General features: G+C 41.4%; 1 protein-coding gene across 24 annotated transcripts in view; it reads left to right on the forward strand.

Annotated features, from left to right (window-relative positions):
* The window catches only part of Afdn (afadin, adherens junction formation factor), a 132,139-nt gene that overhangs the window by 93,358 nt on the left and 17,318 nt on the right, over positions 1-21,463 (forward strand). For 20 of the 24 annotated variants that reach the window (XM_036169159.1, XM_036169166.1, XM_036169168.1 and 17 more), the window contains 7 exons: positions 12,200-12,265; positions 12,434-12,507; positions 12,974-13,092; positions 14,878-15,072; positions 15,638-15,729; positions 16,097-16,282; positions 18,704-19,696. In XM_036169159.1, the coding sequence (XP_036025052.1) occupies positions 12,200-12,265; positions 12,434-12,507; positions 12,974-13,092; positions 14,878-15,072; positions 15,638-15,729; positions 16,097-16,282; positions 18,704-19,696 (1,725 nt within the window). Of the gene's footprint in view, positions 1-12,199; positions 12,266-12,433; positions 12,508-12,973; positions 13,093-14,877; positions 15,073-15,637; positions 15,730-16,096; positions 16,283-18,703; positions 19,719-21,463 lie in introns of all 24 variants that reach the window. The other 4 variants (XM_036169172.1, XM_036169173.1, XM_036169174.1 and 1 more) reach the window with 1 other exon arrangement.

The following is a 21,463-nucleotide window of genomic DNA, read 5'->3' on the forward strand; positions in this document are numbered from 1 at the left end:
TTAGGAAACATGAGATGTCAGCCATGGAGCCATTTTCTTTCTTGGTTATAGCTGAATTACTGCCCATTTCTAGAGGGGAAACAGAAGTTTGGAGATCAGTCTGCCACACTCACACAGGGAAGATTTAACTCCTGAGATGAGTGTAGCTTAGTGGTGAAATATCTGCCCAGCACCTACGAAGCTCTGGACTGGCTCTTGTGTACTGCAAAGGAAAACAAAACTGAACAAAGAGACCTTAAGTTCTGTATTATGTTGTGGACGTAAGCTTTTTCTCTAATACTGATCTTACTGGAGAGTGACCATTATCAGAGTTACTGTTATTTCCAGTTGAAAAAGTTTTCTAGTGCAGAATGACTTGTTTTCTCTGGACTCCAGTATGACTTAGGTTTTGATTTCCCTGGTATGGTGTCCTGATGCAAAGGTCCTAGTATTTCATAATAGTAGGCTCAGGCTTCATCTTGCATCTTTGCCCAGTCTTGTATCCTCTGCCAGGTATCAGGTAGAGAAATAGGACATCAAGCCAAGCTGAAAGTCATAGTCCAGCCTATGTTCCCTTAAACTTCATTTACAAGTACAGGTCTTGACTTATTGGTCGCCCTTGTAAAGGTGGGTCTTGGCAGAATTGTATTTTTTATACTTAAGGTGTAATATGATCACTGTTCTGCTGTGTGGAGTGGGGGTCATAGGCTTTGATGGTTCATCTTTATTGTCACCTTGATTGGATTTAGAATCACAGGGAGACACCTGGATACCTTTATGTTGCCTATGAGGATGTTTCCAGAGAGATTTAACTGAGATGGGAAGACCCACCTCTGTGATTGCATCATACCATTGAGTGGGTTCCTAGACTGTTCAAAAAAAGGAAAAAGAAGAAATGAGTTGAGCACCAGCATTTACCTCCCTTTGCTTCTTAAGGGTAGATGGTGTGACAACCATCTCATACTCCCACTGCCATGCCCTCTCAACCATGGTGGACTTAATCCCCTTAAACCATGAGATACAAACAAACCAAAAACTTATCTTTAAGTTGCTTTTACCAGGCACTTTTATTATGGTGGGAGAAAAGTAACTAATGGACAGGTTTTCTGGACTCATCTCCCAGAGAGAGGTCCTAGTAGCTGGGGTGGCAGAAGGTAACCACTAACAGAAATGTAGGTACACTGAGGCCAGACCCTGTGAGGGAACTTGTTTCCCTCCTGCCTTGTTGAAGGTTGGTAGTCTCTGGGCCATCGTCAGAGCTGGCAGATACTTGTTGGATAACAGTGTTCAGATGGGATGAGCCAAGTGTAACAGGTCAAAGAGGGAATACAGGAAGGAATCCTGGTTCAGACCTGAGCAGCTGGGGCCTGTAGGCAGGGCTGCCAAGGAAAGGAACCTGCAGAAATTGGTGGAGGGGAGATTGTGAGTTCAGGATTGAACATGTCACACTTGAAGTTTTGGGAGCCTGGTAAGGTAAATGAATGTGTTTTCTAGCAGTGGCTTGGATAATGTAGCCCAAAGAGTTAGGGCCAAAGGGCCAGGAGTGGTGGTGCATGGGTGTGGTGATGCATGCCTTAAACCCCCGTGCTTGGAAGACAGAGGCATGCCAATCTCTTGAGTTTGAGGCCAGCCAGGTCTACAGAGTGAGTTCCAGGACAGCCAAGGTTACACAGAGAAACCCTGTCTTGAAACACAAACAAAAAGTTAGAGCCAGAGAAGAAATTTAGGAATTGATATATGGGCACTCTAAAGGAAATAATTAAAAATTCTCTGTCAACTAGACAGTGCCATTTTAATATATGAAATAGTAGTATATTAGCACTTGTTTTTTGAATGAGACAGATGAGTAGCTGTTTACCGTTTCCATTTCCATACTGTGTTTGTTGTGTTCGTAGTATGGGAAGGAAGGCTCAGCAAAAGCAAACACAAGTCACCTTGGGTGTACAAGCCGCAGAACAGTACAGGACAGGTGAGAAGTGTATAGTCTCTGTAGACAACAGTGATGGAGTCAGCTTACCACTAAGATGGTGAGATAGATCGATATTGAGACCTGTCTCCTGCTGACCACTTGTGCTCTTGGCAGCACTGCACTACTCTGTGGTGGTATGTGTTCCCCGAAATATTGTGCACCCTAATAAACTTATCTGGGGTCAGAGACAGGACAGCCACAATATTAAACGTAGAGGATAGGCAGTGGTAGCACACGCCTTTAATCCTAGCATTCCAGAGACAGAGATCTACCTGGATCTCTGTGTGTTCAAGGATACAGCCAAGCATGGTGACTCACGCATTTAATCCCAGAAAGGAGTGATGGCAGAAAGCAAAAAGATATATAAGGCACGAGGACCAGAAACTAGAAGCTTTAGGCTGGTTAAGCTTTTAGGCTTCTAGCATCAGTTCAGCTGAGATCCATTCAGATATATGAGGACTCAGAGGCTTCCAGTCTGAAGAAACAGGATCAGCTAAGGAATTGACAAGGTGAGGTAGCTGTGGCTTGTTCTGCTTCTGTGATCTTCCAGCATTCACCCCAATACCTGGCTCCAGGTTTGTTTTTATTAACAAGACTCTTTAAGATTCGTGCTACACTACTCATCCTGCTGTGTCCCAAGAGGCAGGTCTCTACTTCTGCAGGTCTGTTCTTGTGCCTTTAAGACTAGTGACGGTTGTCTTTCCTCATGACTGAACAGGAAGCCATAGAAACACTGGTAGTAGCTGCTTAAACCGTGTAGCTCTTCCTTCCACCTAGCCCTGCTGTGTTTTCCTGTCACCCTGTGTGCCTTCCTGTGTCTGCACTTGTGTTGTTTGCCGCAAGTCTGTGTGTTTAATCTAGGCCTTTTTCCTTTTTCACTTGGTGTATGGCTCTGCCTCTGTAACCCTGAACCATGTTTTGATATTAAGTTCTTCTCCTTGCCCTCCACACGGTGGTTAAACTTTATGAAATCCAGATGATTTGGAAGCAGTGAGGGTTTGCAGTTTACTTTCTGAGACATTGCTCTTGGAGAGTTCAGCATGCTACTTCTTACTCATCTGTGGGACAACATGATTCCGACGCTTCCTGTTTAATTTGGATTTTTAAAAAATACAAACAATTCCCTTTCATTTTTATAACCCTTTAAAGCTTAATAAAAGACAAAGGGAATGAAAATCAGAGTGGCCTGGTTGCATAAGAATCTGAGAGTTGCATTGGTTCCAGCTCATGTTGATAAATGCCATACAGTGTCACAGCGTCCAGCTGAGCACTGTGGCAGTGCATTCTCGAAAAGCCAGCTGTGCTGGCTGCTGTTGAAGCTGAGAGAAGTAGACGGCTGGTCTCCAGCTCAGGACTGCTGTCCTGGAGATAAGAATGTGGTTCTCTGTTGTTGGAAGGACTGTGTCGGTGGTGAGTTTCTTCAGGGTGTTGTCCTTGATGTTCTTGTGCAAACTGTGATCTTTAGAGAATGTGCTGCTTCTTCCACTACGACTTGTTTGAACCTGTTAGTGATTAACTTGCTTGTGAAGAATGAACCTATAATGTAGCTTATAATTACACACCCAGATAGTTGTTGTTCTCCGTTTATGTTTGAATACTTAAGTTCATAGAAATGTGAAATTCTCATGATTTTTACTCAGAAAAAACTTAAGTTTTAACACTACTTGTTATAATATGGTGAGAAAATTCCTTTAAATAGTAACCGCTGCTATGTAATTTCAAGAGCACATAGTCAGATACTCATAAAAACTTATTTCTGGCTACTTTGGTGTTTCAGAGTAGGCTTTCTCCATAGCCTTTTGTTGTGGTGGTGTTTTTAAGAACATAAAAATGTTAATTTATAGAGTGTTTACTATATATTACAATATTTTATCTAGAAATAGTTTAGTACCTTAAAGTTGTTATAGTTCTTTTAGACTAAATACTGAGCTTTAAGTTTTTGAATCTTAGCTTAAACCACAAGGTTTCTATAGTTTAAAAAAGTGAGAGCAAACAGTGTCTGTTAATGGCCACCTTCTCTCTGGAAGAGCAAGTTCCTCGTGCAGACTATCTAGGTCCTTCCCATTGTATTCTTTAATGGTCCTAGACCCCTTTGTGGGAAAGACCTGGTTAAAGGAGTGAACTCAGGGTTTTCAGTTCCTTTGAAAAGCTTGGAGAGATGGCTCAAGATTGAGAGCACAGATGCTTTTCCAGAGGACCCACGTTCTGCTTCCAGTGCCTGGGTTAGACAGCTCACGGCTGCTTCTAACTGTAGGTCCAGAAGACCCAGTGCCATCTTCAGGACTCCACAGGCATGTACACACATAACAAACATTCAGAACTCCCCCACACCCGGCACACACACATATTAATAAAAATGAAAAAGTCTTTTAAACAGATTATTTTTGTTCCATACTACCTCTGGGGCAGCAAAGAGTCTCCCACAAAAATGCATGAAGTGTCTTTCTCTTGAAATGACACAGTATCCCTCGTGGCTGTGGTTTATGAGTTTGGAACAGTATTATGTGTTTTTGCTAAAAGCAAAATAGTGAATTACCTAAGAAGGTAATTTTTTCACAGGATTATTATTACCTAAGTACTTATTTCTGGGATTGACTAAAATACTGAATTCCATTGGAGCATTAATCTAATAACATAATTGTTATTCTCTAAAGAACACTTTTTTACGGTGTGGTTACACAGGAAAAGAACAGCACCCACCCCCTGATACCTCACCCTCACTTAAGGCAGGGACCCAGGTGTATATACTCTGCAACCACACCTTAGATAGCTTGTAGGGCTCTCTCTCAACTTGGAGACTCCTAGGATGTTCTACACAATCCCTTCTTTTGAAATACCCCTTCCACACTGGACCCGTTGTCAGAGGATTGTGGGTCTGTCTGGGAATCCCATTTCAGAAACTCCTGGCTGGTTCATCTCATTTGTTTCATAGAGAGAAAGGAGGGATGATGTGGTCAATTTTTGTTGTTTTGTTGGTGTTTTTGTATTGATGTAAAAGGTTGAACACAGCTGAGGTTAGAGCTCAGCTTATGGAATTCAAGCTCAGTTACTTTGTTTACCACCGTATCTGTTGGAATAACTTACTTGTTTTGAGAATTGCTGCAAGTGAAATTTATGTGAAGAAAGCATTTTAGAACCAATTTAAAAATTAAGGTAGTTGGTAGAAAAAGATGTTCAGAGTGTTCTTAAAACCTTTGATAGTTGCTTTGAGAAAGCAACTAAAAGGTGAGAGGAGAGTGCTGGTGAGCAAACAGAGCTTACCTATAGCACCTCTGTCTGAGAGTTTCGTGTGGGCTGCTCTTGGCTCTTAGGTCATCCAGCCCACATCGTTTTGTGCTCCAGCTGGGGAGTCTAGGCTGGGCCTCCACCCCAGAACAATAGGCTGAGCCCTGTGTTCCTTGGCAGACACCTCTTCCTCTGGCTTTTTTTTTTTTTCCTTTTGGGTTGTGTTTAATGATGTTTTTATGCTGTTACTGAGGCACACTCCCACACACTCAGTTGGCAGCCAAGCTGTCTGGAGAACAGGCTCCTTGTGGTAGTGCCTCCCTACAGAGAAGAGAACTGGCGGCATCTTTCAAGCTTCTGAGACGGTAGTGAGAGTTAGAACAGACAGACGGACAGCCTTCTTTCTGGACCTTCACTTCTCACCAGAGGCTGAAGCAGCTAATAGGTGTGTTGAGTGTCTCTCTCTAGTCCGGGTTGTGGGGTGGGAGGGCAGTGTCCTCCGTTTTCTGACATGGTTTATTTTCTTTGGTTATGTTCGTTCCTAACCTTCCACAGGTGGAGTTCAGATAGTTGCCCTTTTTCCTCCTTTACCCCACTCTTCCACATAAACAGAAGGAAAGGACCCATCTGTAGGGTGCAGTTTTAAGATAGAGTATTGAGTGTCTCTGGTATAACTAGGTGTCCAGATCCTTGCCTTCTCTGGGCATTACCTGTTTATTTGCTGTGTAGGCGGTCTCCAAAAAAACGGTACAAAGGCTGAGTTGACCCACCTTCAGCATTGTACTGTGGATATGGATCTCAGGTGTTCTGCAAGGGGAAAATGCATGTTATACCTTTTATTTAAGTTTGCTCAAATCATTTAAAATTATAATTAGCAAAATTGGCACTACCTCATGTCTGTTTTCTTTCCCCTTTCATTCAAGGAATTGATTTATTAAATGAGAAGTTTGTAGTAGCTATGTTTAATCTTTTAATTTTGCAACTAAGTAGAATATTTTAGGAAGCTTTAGACAATTTTTTAATTATGTAGCCCTATGTATTTATTTCAATATTATTCTCATTACATTTCTCATGGTTAGAAATCAGGATATGTAGTGTTAACATATGTGTTACAGTAAGATGTTATTTGGACAGTTTTGTGCATAATTATGAATTTACTGCTAATAATGGTGGTGACTAATAAACTACAAGACATAGCAAAAAAAAATCCTTTCCTTCTTAGAGTAGTGCTATTCAGTAAAAATATTATGGGGCACACAGGTAACTTAAAATTTCCGCCTAACTATTTTTTTTTTAAGTAACTTAATATTTTCAAAATGTTACTTTAATACATAATTAGTATAAAAAAGATTAATAGGGTGTTTTCCATTCTGTCTTCATACTATATCTTTGAAGTCAAGATACTTCATTTTGGACTAACCACATTTTGAGTACTGTGTAGTCAGATGTGGCCTAGTGACTGTGGTATTGGACAGCAGGGTTGTAAATGGTTCAGTACCATTTGGCCAGTGCCATTAAGCTGTTCTGTATACTACTGTTGGCTTCTGGTTAGGGCTTACATAGGCTATGCATGCAGCCTTGAGTGGCTGAAATGCCACACACTGACATGCAGCATCAAATATGAGATAACTTCTAGACTCTATTTTTCTTTCTTAGGAAATTAGTAGAACTAACATAGAATAAGTTTTAGTTATTATATGTCTATAAAATAGGAGCTGCTACCTCCTGGTATTAAAATTTGAATTTGGTCTTACTAGGCTAAAATATATTGTGCATTATTTAGAAATAAGATCTAAGTGGTTAAATGCCTCAAGTTTTCTTTTTATGTGTATGCCATGTTATTTTATGTGAATGAGTGCTTTTTCTACATAAATGTTTATATACCACATGTATGCTTGGTGCCCAAGGATATCAGAAGAGGGTGTCGTATCCCCTGGAACTTAAGTTACAGACTATTATGAGCCACTCTGTAGATGCTGGGGACTAAACCCAGTTTCTCTGCAAGAGCAGTCAATGTTATTAACCACGAAACCCCTCCAGTCCCCAGAATTGAATTGTAGTTAGTTCTTCTTTAAACCCTAGACTAATTAACATATTGCTATTTCTATTCAGATGAAATAGTGGGAATTCCCAAAGAGGTAAGGAATTTTTGTAATGCAACATATGACAGTTTTTCTAGGAAAAGGTGGGTAGCTCATCATGTGCTGCAGTTGAAAAGAGGGGCCATCTCACTTGTACAAATAGCTGTAAGGCAGGCCATTTAAGCAGCTGCCTTCCACAGGGGAACAAAGAAAATTCCACATGAATACAAGTGAAAAAAGATGTTATCTCTTCTGGGAGAACAGAGGACAGATGGTGGTTGGTAGGTGAGTCTAGGAACAGAATGATGGAGGTTTATGGCAGAGCCCAGAGTGCAGTTGAAAATGGTATATTGGGCTGGTGATGGTGGTGGTGCACTTGGGAGGCAGAGGCAGGCAGATCTCTGTGAGTTCAAGGCCAGCCTGCTCTACAGAGTGAGTTTCAGGACAGCTAGGTCTACACAGAGAAACGCTTCTCAAATTTAAAAAAAAAAAAAAATTAATTAAAAAAAAAAGAAAGAAAGAAAATGGTGTGTTGGGAAATTAATACCTGAACATGCACTCAGGAAGGAGAAGATGTGTGCTTTGCAGACAGCAGGCAGATAGTCATGTCTGGTATGGTGATGGTATTCACATGTGCTGTAGACAAGCTAATTTTTCTAGTTTAGGTGGAATGTGGAGCATGAACAGATCAGCCAGCCATCAGAAGCATTTCCTCATTTTGCCCAAGTATTTCTGACACTGAAGATGTGTTCGTGCCTAGTTTAAGATTCATAACACTATCATTAAGTACTTACCACATGATCAGTTTTAAATATTTAATTTATGCTTATTAAAATTTCACATTGTATATGTATGTATGTGTTAAGTCACCTAACTTGAAATAGCCAGGATTTGAGGTTATTTAAATAACTTGTAGTTCATATTGAGTTTACAACGTATGCTTGTGTAGTAGAGGTCTAGAATGTAGAGCAGCTCTGACTAAGGGGCCTAGCGGTTACTCAGGAGTGTGATTGCTGAAGCAATGATTAAATGATTAGGACATTTCTGCAGGAAGCAACCACAGTGGCATTGATCTCTAAGTAGGGACTGTGTGTTGCTAGCCTCCTGCAGACAGCAACCGAGTGTGTGCAGGGGAAGGCAAACAGACTACTGTGTTTCAGATCCGTCCATTCCATGATTTCAGAAGGTGTCCTCACTGTAGTCTGTCCAAAGTAAGAGGAAGACTATTTTGGGGTTTGTTAATAATACTCTGGAACATACCAGAAATGATGTATGATCAATTTATTGTTAAAATATAGACTTGGTGTTGTTTATAGCAGTGCTCCTAAAATGTGTTAGTTATTATTGCTAAATGTTTTTCTTGTCAGAGATGACAGTAGTTGGTTTTTATTAAAAGGATAAATGTTTACCATTTAAATTGTAAGGTCAGGGGCTGGAACAGTTCCTCAGCACTTAAGAATATGTACTGCTCTTGCAGAGGCCCTGAGTTCAGTTCCCAGCCCCCCATAAAAGGTGGCTCACAATCACCTGTAACTCTAGCTCCAGGGCCTCTGTTCTCAGTGGGTGCTCCACTTGTGTGCACAAACCTATACTCATACAGGTAATTAAAAATAAAGTGTTAAATAAGTTGTAAGGTCTGTGTTGCATTACCAAAAACTGCAATGCAGAAATGTAATCAGGCTCTTGTGCACACCACCAGCAGTGCTACTCTGACGTTCAGTAAGCATTGCTTTCCTGCCAGTGAGGTAGGAAGCAGACACAAATGAAATAGTTCAACTTAAAAAAGTTGGGGGAGGGGGTTAGTTGAGCCTAGGACCCCAGCCATGCAGCCCTTCAGGAGATAAGGAGATAAGGCAGGATGTGGCTGTTAAACTATTACAGGCAAACTGCACCAGAATACCTGTCCAAAGGGATGAGGACAGCATAGGCTCACAGTGGGCTTTTACTCAGAGAATGAAATGATCATCTAAAGGCTGAGTTGTAGAACTAAATAGATCTATAAAAAATTGAATCTGTATAATAGATTATATAGAGTTATGAAATGTGTTCTAATTAATTAGAACTATAAATCCCCAGTATAGCACATGAGTGCCGAGAGAACCCTGACTCCAAAGTCATTTCCTATGAAGGAAACTGGTACTGGCATAGGTGAAACTGAGTAAAAGTCATTCTTAATTTTCTTTTGCCAAGTTATTTGTCAACGTTCAGAAAGTTGCCATTACCGAGTGCCTACTATGGTCTGTGTACCTTTTTAGTTCCATCAATTCCTTTATATATACATTTTTTTATTTGACAATTTTATGCATGTATATAGTAAAATATGATCATATCCACCCCTACTTCCCTCCTCCATAGGCTGGTCTGAGACTTGCTGTGTAAATTAGATTAGCTGAGAACTCACAAAAGTCCACCTGCCCCTGCTTTCTGAGTGCTAGGATTAATAGCATGCACCTCCATCCCCCAATTGTGTGTGTGTGTGTGTGTGTGTATCCCCCTATTAAGCCCTGTTAGTGCTACCCATATGTATATACCGTGTGTGCAGCCATTCACTGAACATGGGAAACCTACCAGTGGCTACACCCCCAAAGAATGATGTTTGTCAGCAGCTATCAACTGCCAGTAGCTGCTGACTTGTGGGTGAGGCCCTGTAAGTTCTTCTCCCACCCGTGCTGGAGTTTGGCTGGCATCGACTTGCTCAGGCAACTGTAGCTGCTGTGAGTTCAGGACTGCAGTGGCCTCACGTGTAGAGGTCAGCATCATCTCACAGCCCTTCTCCCCATCCTCCAGCGCACTCGCGCATGCTCGCTCTCCCCCGCCCTCCCTCCCTCCCTCCCTCCCTCCCTCCCTCCCTCCCTCCCTCCCTCCCTCTCTCCCTCTCTTGTACAATGTTCCTTGAATTTTTCTGGGGAAAGAGAGGGTTTGAAAAAGATGTTCCATTTAGGACTGACCACTACAACCTGCCCTCATCATTTTGACCAGTTATATGTCTTTTCATTGGCTGCTGCCCATTGTATAAAGAAGCTTCTTTCACCAAGATTGAGAGTGACAAATATGTGGATATGAACAAGTATTTAGAAGGCAAATTGACAACACAACCACTTAGTAAAATAACAATAAAAGGTTCCCCAGTAGGATCTCTGTGAACTCTCAGCCATGGGCTTTTGACCAAGATTACCAATCACTGAATTCCCTCTGTGGAGTAAACTGCAAATACAGTCAGAAAGCATTTGGTCACAGGCATGTCACTATTGCTGCACTGGTGCGTCTTGTTCTGCAGGCGGGTGTTCCTAGCATGCAGGGTCCATCCCTAAATAAGAAAGACTGTTGGTATCTTTTCTCCTCAGCAGCCTGCATTGTACCTTCTGAAAATATGAAAGTTAGCCAGCAAGGAAGAAATTTCCCTTTTGGTTTGAGGTTGATTTTTATATTCTGCAACCAAAGTTTTTTGGTACTTTTAGCAGTAGGTTCTAACCATGTAGTTATGGTGGGCAACAGTGCCAGTAGCCTGTGTTGTTTTGGAGACTTCTGGACCCTCCTTGACCAATAACTTAAGGCAGGTATCCCTGGCCCTGCAGGTTTCATTTGACCCATGTCTTCTGGAGTGGCCTTACCCACTCACACAGAGTACCTGTTTCCTGTTACTCTCACCACCATCCTTGTATGCCGAAGTTAGCTTTCTGACTACAGATTTCCATAAGGCTTTCTCATGTATCCTTGGTTGTGTTTAACCCATACCTCTCTCTCCTCCATTTCCTCACCTTCCCCTGCTTAACCCTTTAACCCATTTCATATCAGATTTATTCTCCTATCCCCGTCAGTTACGTTTTTAAATTGGGTTGCACTTTAGCAAGTTTCCATATGGCTTTTTCATACTCTCTTCCTTTAGGTTGATCCCCTCCATCCTCTGATTACCTATAATTTACTGTGGCACTGCCACCTATCCCAATTGTGTTATTGTGGCTGCTGTGCATACCTTATGACTGTATCCTCCTTCCTACTGCAGGAGTAAAAAGGAGCCATGTCTCAGCAGTAAAATCTGTAAACTAAAATTATTAACTAATAGGGGAAATATGGATAGTTTGCACATAAATATAACATCATATTATTATTAAAAATCTATTTATTGAAATAATTTTTTGATACTTATTTTTTCCTTGTATGACATAAATATCTTATAGCTATTAAGTTGAATGTATTTTCTACTGTTGGTACAAAAGTAAATATACTCAGCTGTGGTGCTTCCATTAATACCCAAGAAAGGTCATGCTCATGACTGCTTTGTTTCATAGTTCGAATAAGTGATCCTGAAATTATACATGACACCTGTTTTTCTTGAATATTCCATTAGTTTTTTCATAAGAATGCTATGTATTTGTGTTTGAATCTTTAGTTGTATGTGAGTTACAGTATAGTATTTTCTGGATAATATTTTCTTACTTAGCCCTAGCCCCTCTTAATTGCTTGCTGCAAGAAGTTCTTTTCTTGTTTTGAAATTTAAACTATATGTTTCAAAAGAGTGAGGATAGGAAAGGTAGTTACTGGAATGTAACAATACCATAGCTGACTTTCTGTCCTGACCTGGTTAAGAGTCGATCACTTGAAGAGTTTCTCATTCACTTGGGTTTGTGGCTGTTTAAACTGTGTAAAAATAATTCTTTTGAGTATTCCAAATCTAAGGGTGTTTTCTTATTAAATTGTCCATGAATTGACTGATTTTTACAGAAGTACTTTTCTTCTAAACTTGGAACCATAAAATAGAAACATTCTTAACTAGTTTGTTTTTTTATCAAAAAATATGCTCTACTAATACAGTTTTTATAGTTCTAGTTTTTGTGTAAAATGAGGCCTGGGAATTTGTCAAGTTACCCATGTGTATGTGGGCAGGCTATTGTTCATTTCTTGCAGTGCAATTTCATTGTGTTGCTCTGGCTTTGTTTTTGCATAGGGTGCTGGCCAGGATAAACTGGGAATCTACGTTAAATCTGTTGTGAAAGGAGGCGCTGCAGATGTGGTCAGTATTTGTTTTAAAGGAAACAATTGAAGGGCATTATGTACTTTAGTGTTGTAAAATGCTGTGCAGATGCTTCTAGCTGTGGGTGCTATGTGGTGTGAAGGATGCTGCTGTGTACTAACAACTATTTTTCTTTCTCCCTACACTTGAATTCTTCTGGTGGCTAAGGATGGACGTCTAGCTGCTGGTGACCAGCTCCTCAGTGTGGATGGACGAAGTCTGGTTGGACTTTCTCAGGAAAGGTATGACTAATTGGCTAGTTTACAGCTTAGTTTTAGTGTATTGAAGTGATATTTTACATTTAATTTTTAAATTGGAATTCAAAAAGTAGTGCTGAAATAGTTCCATGCCCTCACACACCTTCACCTTTTTAATTCTAAAATTTAGAGTACATGAATGTCATTTTTCTATTCACTCATAAATATATATTTTAGTCTAGCATATTTCTTTAAGTGAATATATACATGTTTACTTAGTACTTGTAGAATTTTTGAATATTGTCTGAGAATAATATAACATAGAACATATTTACATGTTTTTATAATTAAATTTCAAAAAGGATGTGGGCAGGAGGTAATCTTTCTGAAAGGCAAACTTATTTCCCCAAACAGCTCTCAGGCTGAGGAACCTGAGCATGAGTGTTGTGAACACAGGCTCTCCTATGAGAGTGAGCACTCAGTTTTCTTATACTCTGTATTTTCTTTCTAGGGCAGCAGAACTCATGACAAGAACCAGTTCGGTGGTCACACTTGAAGTTGCAAAGCAAGGCGCCATCTATCACGGCCTGGCCACCCTCCTTAACCAGCCATCCCCCATGATGCAGAGAAGTAAGAACTAGTGACTCAAGCCAGCATAGCTGCCCTATACTGATCCAGCGCTGTAGTATTATGCCTCCCCTAAAAGGGATCAAAAGCTGGGGCTGGAGAGATGTTCAGTAGTTAAGAGCCTCTATTCCAGAGGACCTGGGTTTAGTTCCCAGCACTCATGTGTTGGCTTACAGCTGTCTGCTCTTCCAGTTTCAGGGCATTTGACGCTCTCCTTTAACCTCCTTGGACACCAGTCAAACACGCATGTGTATACATGCAGGCCAAGTGCTCACATGTATAAGATAAATTATTTTTATAAAGGGAGGTATCAGAAGTCCCATGTAGTAGCTGCTGGTAATGTTACTGCCGAGTTCTTACAGTAAGAAGCTGAGAAGGAGTGCAAGGTGCTGAGAAGTACTAGTAGGTCAGGGTTCAGACGGACACCAGCCAACTTGAAGCCCACACTGTGTTCACCAGGTTCCCCTGGTTCTCAAAGATCATTAACCTCAGCCCATTTAGCTGAGTGTCTGCTGATGGACTCCTAGATTGTGTACAGAGTAGATGGATGCTCAGGCACCAGTGCAAATGAATACAGTTTTAATTTTGATAGGCATGATCAGAACATAAAGTCTTTAAGATTATTTCCTGCTCTTTGGAAGAGATTGTATATGCATGTGTATAGAAGTAGATCTTTTAGTTCTGCCTGTGCCAAAATAAGGCATGGTTATCTTGCCATATTTCTCTTCAGAGAAAACTCAGTTATTTCAGCAAAGTAATTTATTTGTGGAAACTGATCCTCCAATTATATTAAAATATTCAAGAAAAAATCAATATAAATTTAAGGCTTCCTAAAAAATTATTTTAGAAACTACAACAGGAAAAAACAGTGTGACTTTACTCTTCTGTGATCAACCTTAATGATAGTTTGCTAAATGTGTGCTCAGTCTGTTAAGTGTCCTCTCGTCAGCCCTCTTCTCCCAAGCCAGCCTGGGAGCTTGCACATCCCAGCACCTACCTGGCCTTTGTAGTGTGTTATAGTATCAACAAGAAAGATGTCTGACAGCCTAGCATCCCGTCTACTAGATCAGAGCAACAGCGAGGTTTCCTGACAAAGTCATGTGTTGGCCTGTCTAAGCAGAGCATTATTTAGATCCCCAAGAGGGAAGTGGGTAATGAGTCAGTCCCAGGTGAGCAGATGAGAAGACTCAACAGTAGACACGGAGTAGAGAATCCCAGCAGGTGACAGCATGGGATGCCATGACTGATGGATATTAATATGTACTTTGTCAAGTGAGAGAAGTGTATTTACCTTTGATGACTTTTTAAAAATTACTCTAAAAATAGTTACAGTTCAATTGTTGATAAAATAAAGTCAATTTCCCTCATAGATACACACCAATTAAGTGAAATATTTTCTAGTCACAATATTTTTTTAAATGTTTGAAATTTTTTTTTTATATAAAACTGTTTGTGATGGCATGCACCTTTAATCCCAGCACTCAGGAGGTAGAAGTGGGCCTCCTGATTTCTGTGAGTTTAGAGCTACCCTGATCTTTCTAGTGAATTCCAGGCCAGCATGGCTATCCAGTGAGACCCTGGGTTTTGTCTTGTTCTGCTTGCTTGCTTGTTTTTGTTTTTTTTTAAAGCTGTACAAAGAATATATATGAAAATCACCCTCCTATACTAAGAACAATTATGGAGTATAAGTATTTTAGATGCATCCTTTGAAGCTTTTCTCAACATTCAAAGCAGACTCTTAGAACCAATGAAAGGAACAGAGAACAAATGAATCCACTTTGATTTCAGTTTCAGATCGTCGTGGCTCAGGTAAACCCAGACCAAAGAGTGAAGGTTTTGAACTCTATAATAATTCAGCTCAGAATGGCTCCCCAGAGAGTCCTCAGCTGCCTTGGACAGAGTACAGTGAGCCAAAGAAACTCCCTGGTGACGACAGGCTGATGAAAAACAGAGCCGATCACCGCTCCAGCCCCAATGTGGCAAGTAAGAAGAATCGTTTCCTAAGTGTGCTTGGTCACTGCCAAAAGTTGGGGCACATTGTACTTGTTAGTTATCAGTTGTTTGCATCTGTTGGCTACCTAGAGTAGAGTTTTCATAATATTTGACCGAAATAAAATTTCCATTTTGATTGGAAAACCCTTGGCTCAGTGGACACTGTAGACCAAAATCCATTGCTGATGTCTCTGGAAAAGGGTATCAGGTGGCCAGCTTAAGCTGAGGTCTTCTACTTTTTAGAGAGTTGCTAACAAAGAAGTAAGAATGGAAGGATATTTAATAGAGACCCCCAATTCAAAAGGCCTTAAGTATTTACTCTCTTGACCAAAGATGTCAGCCATGTCCAGACCCTGGAGAAAGTCCTTTTCTGGCCTGTGGTGGCAGGAGACATGAGGGGTTGTATGGAGTTGGCTTCTTGTACATCTTTGTCTCTGGCTCTGTGCTGGACATCATGCCAGTGTGTGATGTGGCTACTACCTTTGAAGGAATGTTGCTGTGTTTATTTTACTTGTTATTTAATGTGAAACTGGGTTTTCTTGACTGTCTCTAACAGATCAGCCTCCTAGCCCTGGAGGGAAGAGTCCATACGCCTCTGGAACAGCAGCTAAGATAACATCTGTCTCCACTGGAAACCTCTGCACTGAGGTCTGAGAATGAGCTGAAAGGCTTTCTCACTTGTAGACTATCCAAGTTGTCTGATACAGTGCTCAACAAGTTACATTGACTATATAACTCCTGAATTTTTGTTATTTAATATTTTTACATTTAATATACTAGTTGGATAATTTAGTTTTAAATTAATAAATCTGGGGAAAATAAGAATTACTTCTGAGTACATCTAGAAAAATTAAGATATTCTCATTATTCACAGTGTAGAATCAAATTTTAAATTTTTAGCACAGCACTTAATGTACATGCTTTTTAAAAAGATTGTAAAACAGATCACAGGGTATTAAGTTAGCCTTTCAAACAATTTTAAATAGCTCTTTCTCTTTTTCTTTACATTTTACAGGAGCAGACCCCTCCACCTAGACCTGAAGCCTATCCCATCCCTACTCAGACATATACCAGAGAGTACTTTACCTTTCCAGCTTCAAAATCCCAGGATCGTATGGCTCCTCCTCAGAACCAATGGCCAAATTATGAAGAAAAGCCACACATGCACCCAGAAAGTAATCATTCCAGTATTGCAATCCAGGTTAGACATAGTGGATTCACAAACTTCTCATCTCTCAGAGGCGTATGGTACACTAGTTTGTCAGGATAAAGTCAGTGATGGCTGTTTGTCATTTTCTTTAAAAACATTTATTTGTATTAATTTGTGTGTCTGTGTGTGGGGGGTGGGGGAGAGCGTGCATGCGTGAGTGCACGGGGCACATGGACAGAAGTCAGGACAATTCTCTCCTTCAACCATGTGGGTTCTGGAGATCAAACTCAGGTCTTCAGGCTTTGGCAGCAAGCACCCTTACCCTGCTGAACCATCTTGCCCGCTCAAGATGGAGTGAGTTTTGAGACACAATTGGTAACTTTAAGTACAACAGTAAGATTGTCCTCTTATTTTTGTATGTGTGTGCTCAAGTCTGAGGCAAAAAGGAGTAGGCTGAAATATAGAACACCCTAAGAAAAGGAGTTCTGTGCTCTCAATGTTTGGTTAATGAAATGTTGGTAATGTAAGGCAGTTAGAGCTTTGAAGGCCAGGCTCACTGATTTTAGGAGTGAAAAATGAAATATAGTGACTGACATAAAATGAAATATAGTGACTGACATAGCTTTCACTTGGTTCTGTCCCTGCCAGTGGATTTGGAGGTAGGGCTGAGAAGTAAGACATACAGAAAACATATAGTGAGTGTTCTTAGAGTTGCTGACACAGTGGGTGCCCCTGAGGGTCTCCGTGTGGAAAGACTCTGGCCATTTTAGATCCCATCCCAGGTGCTTGTGTGGAAGAACATTTCTGGCTGAAGGAAAAGGCCTGGACATGAGAAGGCAGGACTGGAGTCTGAAGGCAAACGGGGCTCATTAGAAGGTTGTGGGAGCCCGCTAAGGAGTTTATACTTCTGTCCAAATCAATAAAGAAAGAGATGTCAGTCTGGGGAGTTACACTAGGAAGTACCATTAGACGTGACCGGGAGAAGAAGCAGCTTCTTCTTGTGCTTTCAAGAGAGAAACAGTCTAGGACACAAATGTATGTCCTGGAGAGTAAATGATGTGGGAATCCCCAAAATAATCATTCCTCATTAGAGTGGTTACAAAAGACTATTTTCAGGGAGACATAGGATTAGAGCTGAGCCAAGGATGAGAAAAAGACAGGCAGAGAGCAGAAAGGATTGCACCCATAAGAACTGTGCACCAAGGTCAGAGGACACTTCCTTTAGAAGACAGAAAGTGATCCTCTGGTCTGTCCCTGGAGGACCACATGACCACTAGCAGCTGGATGCCTTCTCCCTGCCTGTCCCACACCTTCTCCAGTAGCAGAGCAGGACTATGTCAGGCAGCAGGTGCAGCTACGTTTTGTGGTGGGGCCAAGTCTCTGTTCCACGGGTAGCATGTAACTTGATGATGATCTTGTGTGGTTTGTAGATTGGGTTGCCACCATGATGAAAAACCCGTGCAAAGATAAGCTATACCCGAATGGAGTTAATGTTACATTTTCCTGTTACAGTTAAATGGTAACTCATATTTTTTAAAGGCAAAAATAATTTATTTTTCAGGTTTACATCTTCAATTTCTGTTTACTATCAAGGTGGGATAAAGTTAATTGATTTCCACATCAGTGATCGTTTTTATGAGGATAAGCCACTTCAATACATGCCACTTTTCAGGCTTCATTACTAGCCTTGGGGGGAAAACATTTGTTTTAAGCTCTTTCCTTATGTACTCAGAAACTTTATCCTCATCAAAATACACTATTACTTTTTTTCTCTGCTAACACTGGAGATGAACCATCCTACTCTTGCATGCTCAGCTCAATCCAAGAGCTCACGAAGCTAGTCCTGAGCTGTAGAACCCATTCAGATTGAGCCATGGATGTATACAATGAGTACTGTGTAATAATTAGAATTATAGAACAGGGAATTTTTGTTGCTTTTCTAGGTTTCCATTCCACTCTTTCATCTATGGAAGTCAGGTGTGACTGGTCCCTCTGGAGTCTGAGCAGATGCTTTTTCCTGCCAGCCCCAGAGTGCCAGTGCCAGACATAGCATGCATCATCAGATAGAGAAACACTGTTCTCTGAGGGAAGCAGGCCTGCCTTAGGGCAAGGGTGAGGGCAGGAGTTACCCAGTGAAGAGGGTAACTTCCCCTACTCCACCTTTTTGACTTTTTGTACCCAGAGAGGTCTGGTCCTTGTTCCCCCTGGGAGCAGGACACCCCTCCATGTGACCTGCAGACTGTGCAAAAGCACCAGGCCCCGCCCTCTGAGGGCGCATGGCCAGATATCCCCAGGTACACGTGCTCCGATCAGCTGTGTGGTTTGGTCAGTGAACCATAAAGCAGTCTGTTTCTGGTTATACATTCATTCCACCATTTTTGAAGTCTATCTTCTCTGTGAAGATGAAACGTATGAAATTTTGGTAATTAATCTGGTGGATCCTTGAAGTATGACATTTTCCTCTTTTCTCAGCGTGTTACCCGTTCCCAGGAAGAGCTTCGAGAAGAGGTTTACCAACTTGAGCGGCATCGAGTAGAGGCTGGCTTGGATCGCAAGTGTGACAGTGATTTGTGGATCAATCAGAGCTCCTCCGTGGATTCCAGCACATCCAGCCAAGAGCACCTGAACCACTCCTCCAAGTCAGTCACCCCTGCTTCCACTCTGACCAAAAGCGGTCCTGGACGTTGGAAAACCCCAGCAGCGGTACTGCCCACCCCTGTTGCTGTCTCCCAGCCCATTCGAACAGACCTACCTCCACCACCCCCTCCACCGCCTGTCCACTATACCAGTGATTTTGATGGCATTCCAGTAGATTTGCCCCTCCCACCTCCTCCTGCCAACCAGGTAGGACCCCAGTCTGCTCAGGTGGCTGCTGCAGAGCGGAAAAAGAGAGAAGAGCATCAGCGGTGGTATGAGAAAGAGAAGGCCCGCCTCGAGGAGGAACGGGAGAGGAAGCGCAGGGAGCAGGAGCGGAAGTTGGGGCAGATGCGCACGCAGTCCCTGAACCCCGCTTCCTTCTCTCCTTTGGCCACACAGGCCAAGCCAGAAAAGCCCTCCACACTACAGAGGCCCCAAGAAACAGTCATTCGGGAGCTGCAGCCCCAGCAGCAGCCCCGCACGATTGAGCGCAGGGACCTACAGTACATCACCATCAGTAAAGAAGAACTGTCCTCTGGTGATAGTCTGTCTCCAGACCCCTGGAAACGAGATGCCAGGGAGAAGCTGGAGAAGCAACAGCAAATGCACATTGTGGACATGCTGAGCAAGGAGATCCATGAGCTGCAAAACAAGGTGGACCGCACTGCAGAGGAGAGTGACCGCCTGCGGAAGCTAATGCTGGAGTGGCAGTTCCAGAAGAGACTGCAGGAGTCCAAGCAGAAAGACGAGGATGATGAGGAAGAGGAAGATGATGATGTGGACACCATGCTGATCATGCAGCGCCTGGAGGCTGAGCGGAGAGCCAGGGTAAAGGGGAGAGGCCTTGGTTGTGCGTATCTGTGCTCCCTATGGTATTTTCTGGGTGTTTCTGTGGAAACAGCTGTTTTCACAACCGTAAGGAAGAGTTTAGAGGCTCTTGGTTTCTCCTGCTCACTCTGGCTAACATGTTGCAGGAATGAGCCAGGCCCCTAAGGGCTTCATTGTTTTAATTAGCCAGCCCCATAGTTATACTCACTACACTTCAGTTGAGAAAACAAGTACTTAGTAATGACCACTCCAGGGCTTGGCAATGTTTGGCTTACAGGGCCAGATGGTAAATACCTGAGATTTGGTGGACTGTGTAAAGTGTAGTGGCCACTTGGCTCTCTTGTGAGCAAACACTGAGGAAACCACACAGGAAGCTTCTGGCCCTGGTGCTAATGATGAGCAAAGAAAACTTCAGTGTCATTACCAGATGTAGGATCTGTGCCTTTATTTTATGATTAATTTAGTAATTGCAGTTGTAACATAAAGATGCTAACAACTTTGGGTATAATTTACATCTCTCCATGTTACAAAAATAATCTTCATTATTTTTGTTTCAAATAAAAATTTGGTAGGTAAATTTAAATTTAGCCTAATGCAAATTCGTTCTTAAAACACCAAATTTTGGGTGAAAACTGGATTCTTTGCTCCCTGTTAGACATGGTGGTTCAGAGGCAGTTACTGTTATTAACTTGGGCACTTGATAGTAACTTGTGGAGAGTGCTGTTGTCTGTCATGTTAGTGAGTTTTATTGATACTTTTTATCTATATAATTTTTTTTTCTGATTTCTTTTCTTTTTCTTTTTTTAATGTTGTACATGAAAGGGGTTGTTAAAACAGCTGTTAGGTCAGACATCTTACTCCAAAAGCATGCTGAAATTTAATCTTTGATGATATTGTAAGAGTCCAGTAGTATGATCATTCCCTTTTCAGCTTGCTCTGTGAATTTTTCTTGAAGACTGTCACACACATACTTCTTCATATATACATACTTCAGCATATACATTCAGTTTAAATACCTTTTAGATACTAGCTTTCTTAAATGAGAACAGAATGTAATTTTGAACAGTTAAATTATTTTAGTAATATTTTTCTAGTGTCCTTAGTAAACGTTCTTGAAAATAACAACATGTACCACATCAAGCATTTTATCTGAAAGAGCAGCTGATGACTGGGGCGTCTGCTGTAAGGAGGCACTGAGTAGTTCTCATTGTGCTTAGTATGGTCAGAGCGCTCAGACACTCCAGTGTCGCTATTGTCTGGACTGGCAGAACTGTGTCCCTCTCCCCCTGACTGGCTAGGGATGCTTTGTGGCTTTGAATTGCCTCCAAACCAAGATACACTAAGCGGTGGCTGCTGCTGTTTGTGGCCAGTGATCACACAGCCTCAGTGTTACTTCCTTGACATCTAATCCTAATAGTGAAAAGGTAGCTACTACATTGTAACATCTCAGTAATCTTTTCTGTGAAGATGAAAATTTTATTGAAGATTTGTCATAATTTTGCAAAATTGCTACTACTTTGAATATTTTGAAGCCTTTAGTATGGATTATGAAGCTTAGAAACTTTTTATATTAGTAAAAAATAATTTCATTTTAATAATTATATTTAGTTTAAGATCTTAGTCTCCAAATAAAAACACTAAGGAAAGTTTTGCTTTTTTTTATTTAGTATTTGTGTCTCTTAATGGTAAAACTCAAAATATTAATGACATGGACATTTTTCTGTTTCTGAATGCTAGAAGTTAGTCTGTGGTTCTATAGTTTTCTCA

Source organism: Onychomys torridus, chromosome 19, assembly GCF_903995425.1.
Source record: "Onychomys torridus chromosome 19, mOncTor1.1, whole genome shotgun sequence".
In the NCBI taxonomy this organism is placed as follows: domain Eukaryota; kingdom Metazoa; phylum Chordata; class Mammalia; order Rodentia; family Cricetidae; genus Onychomys; species Onychomys torridus.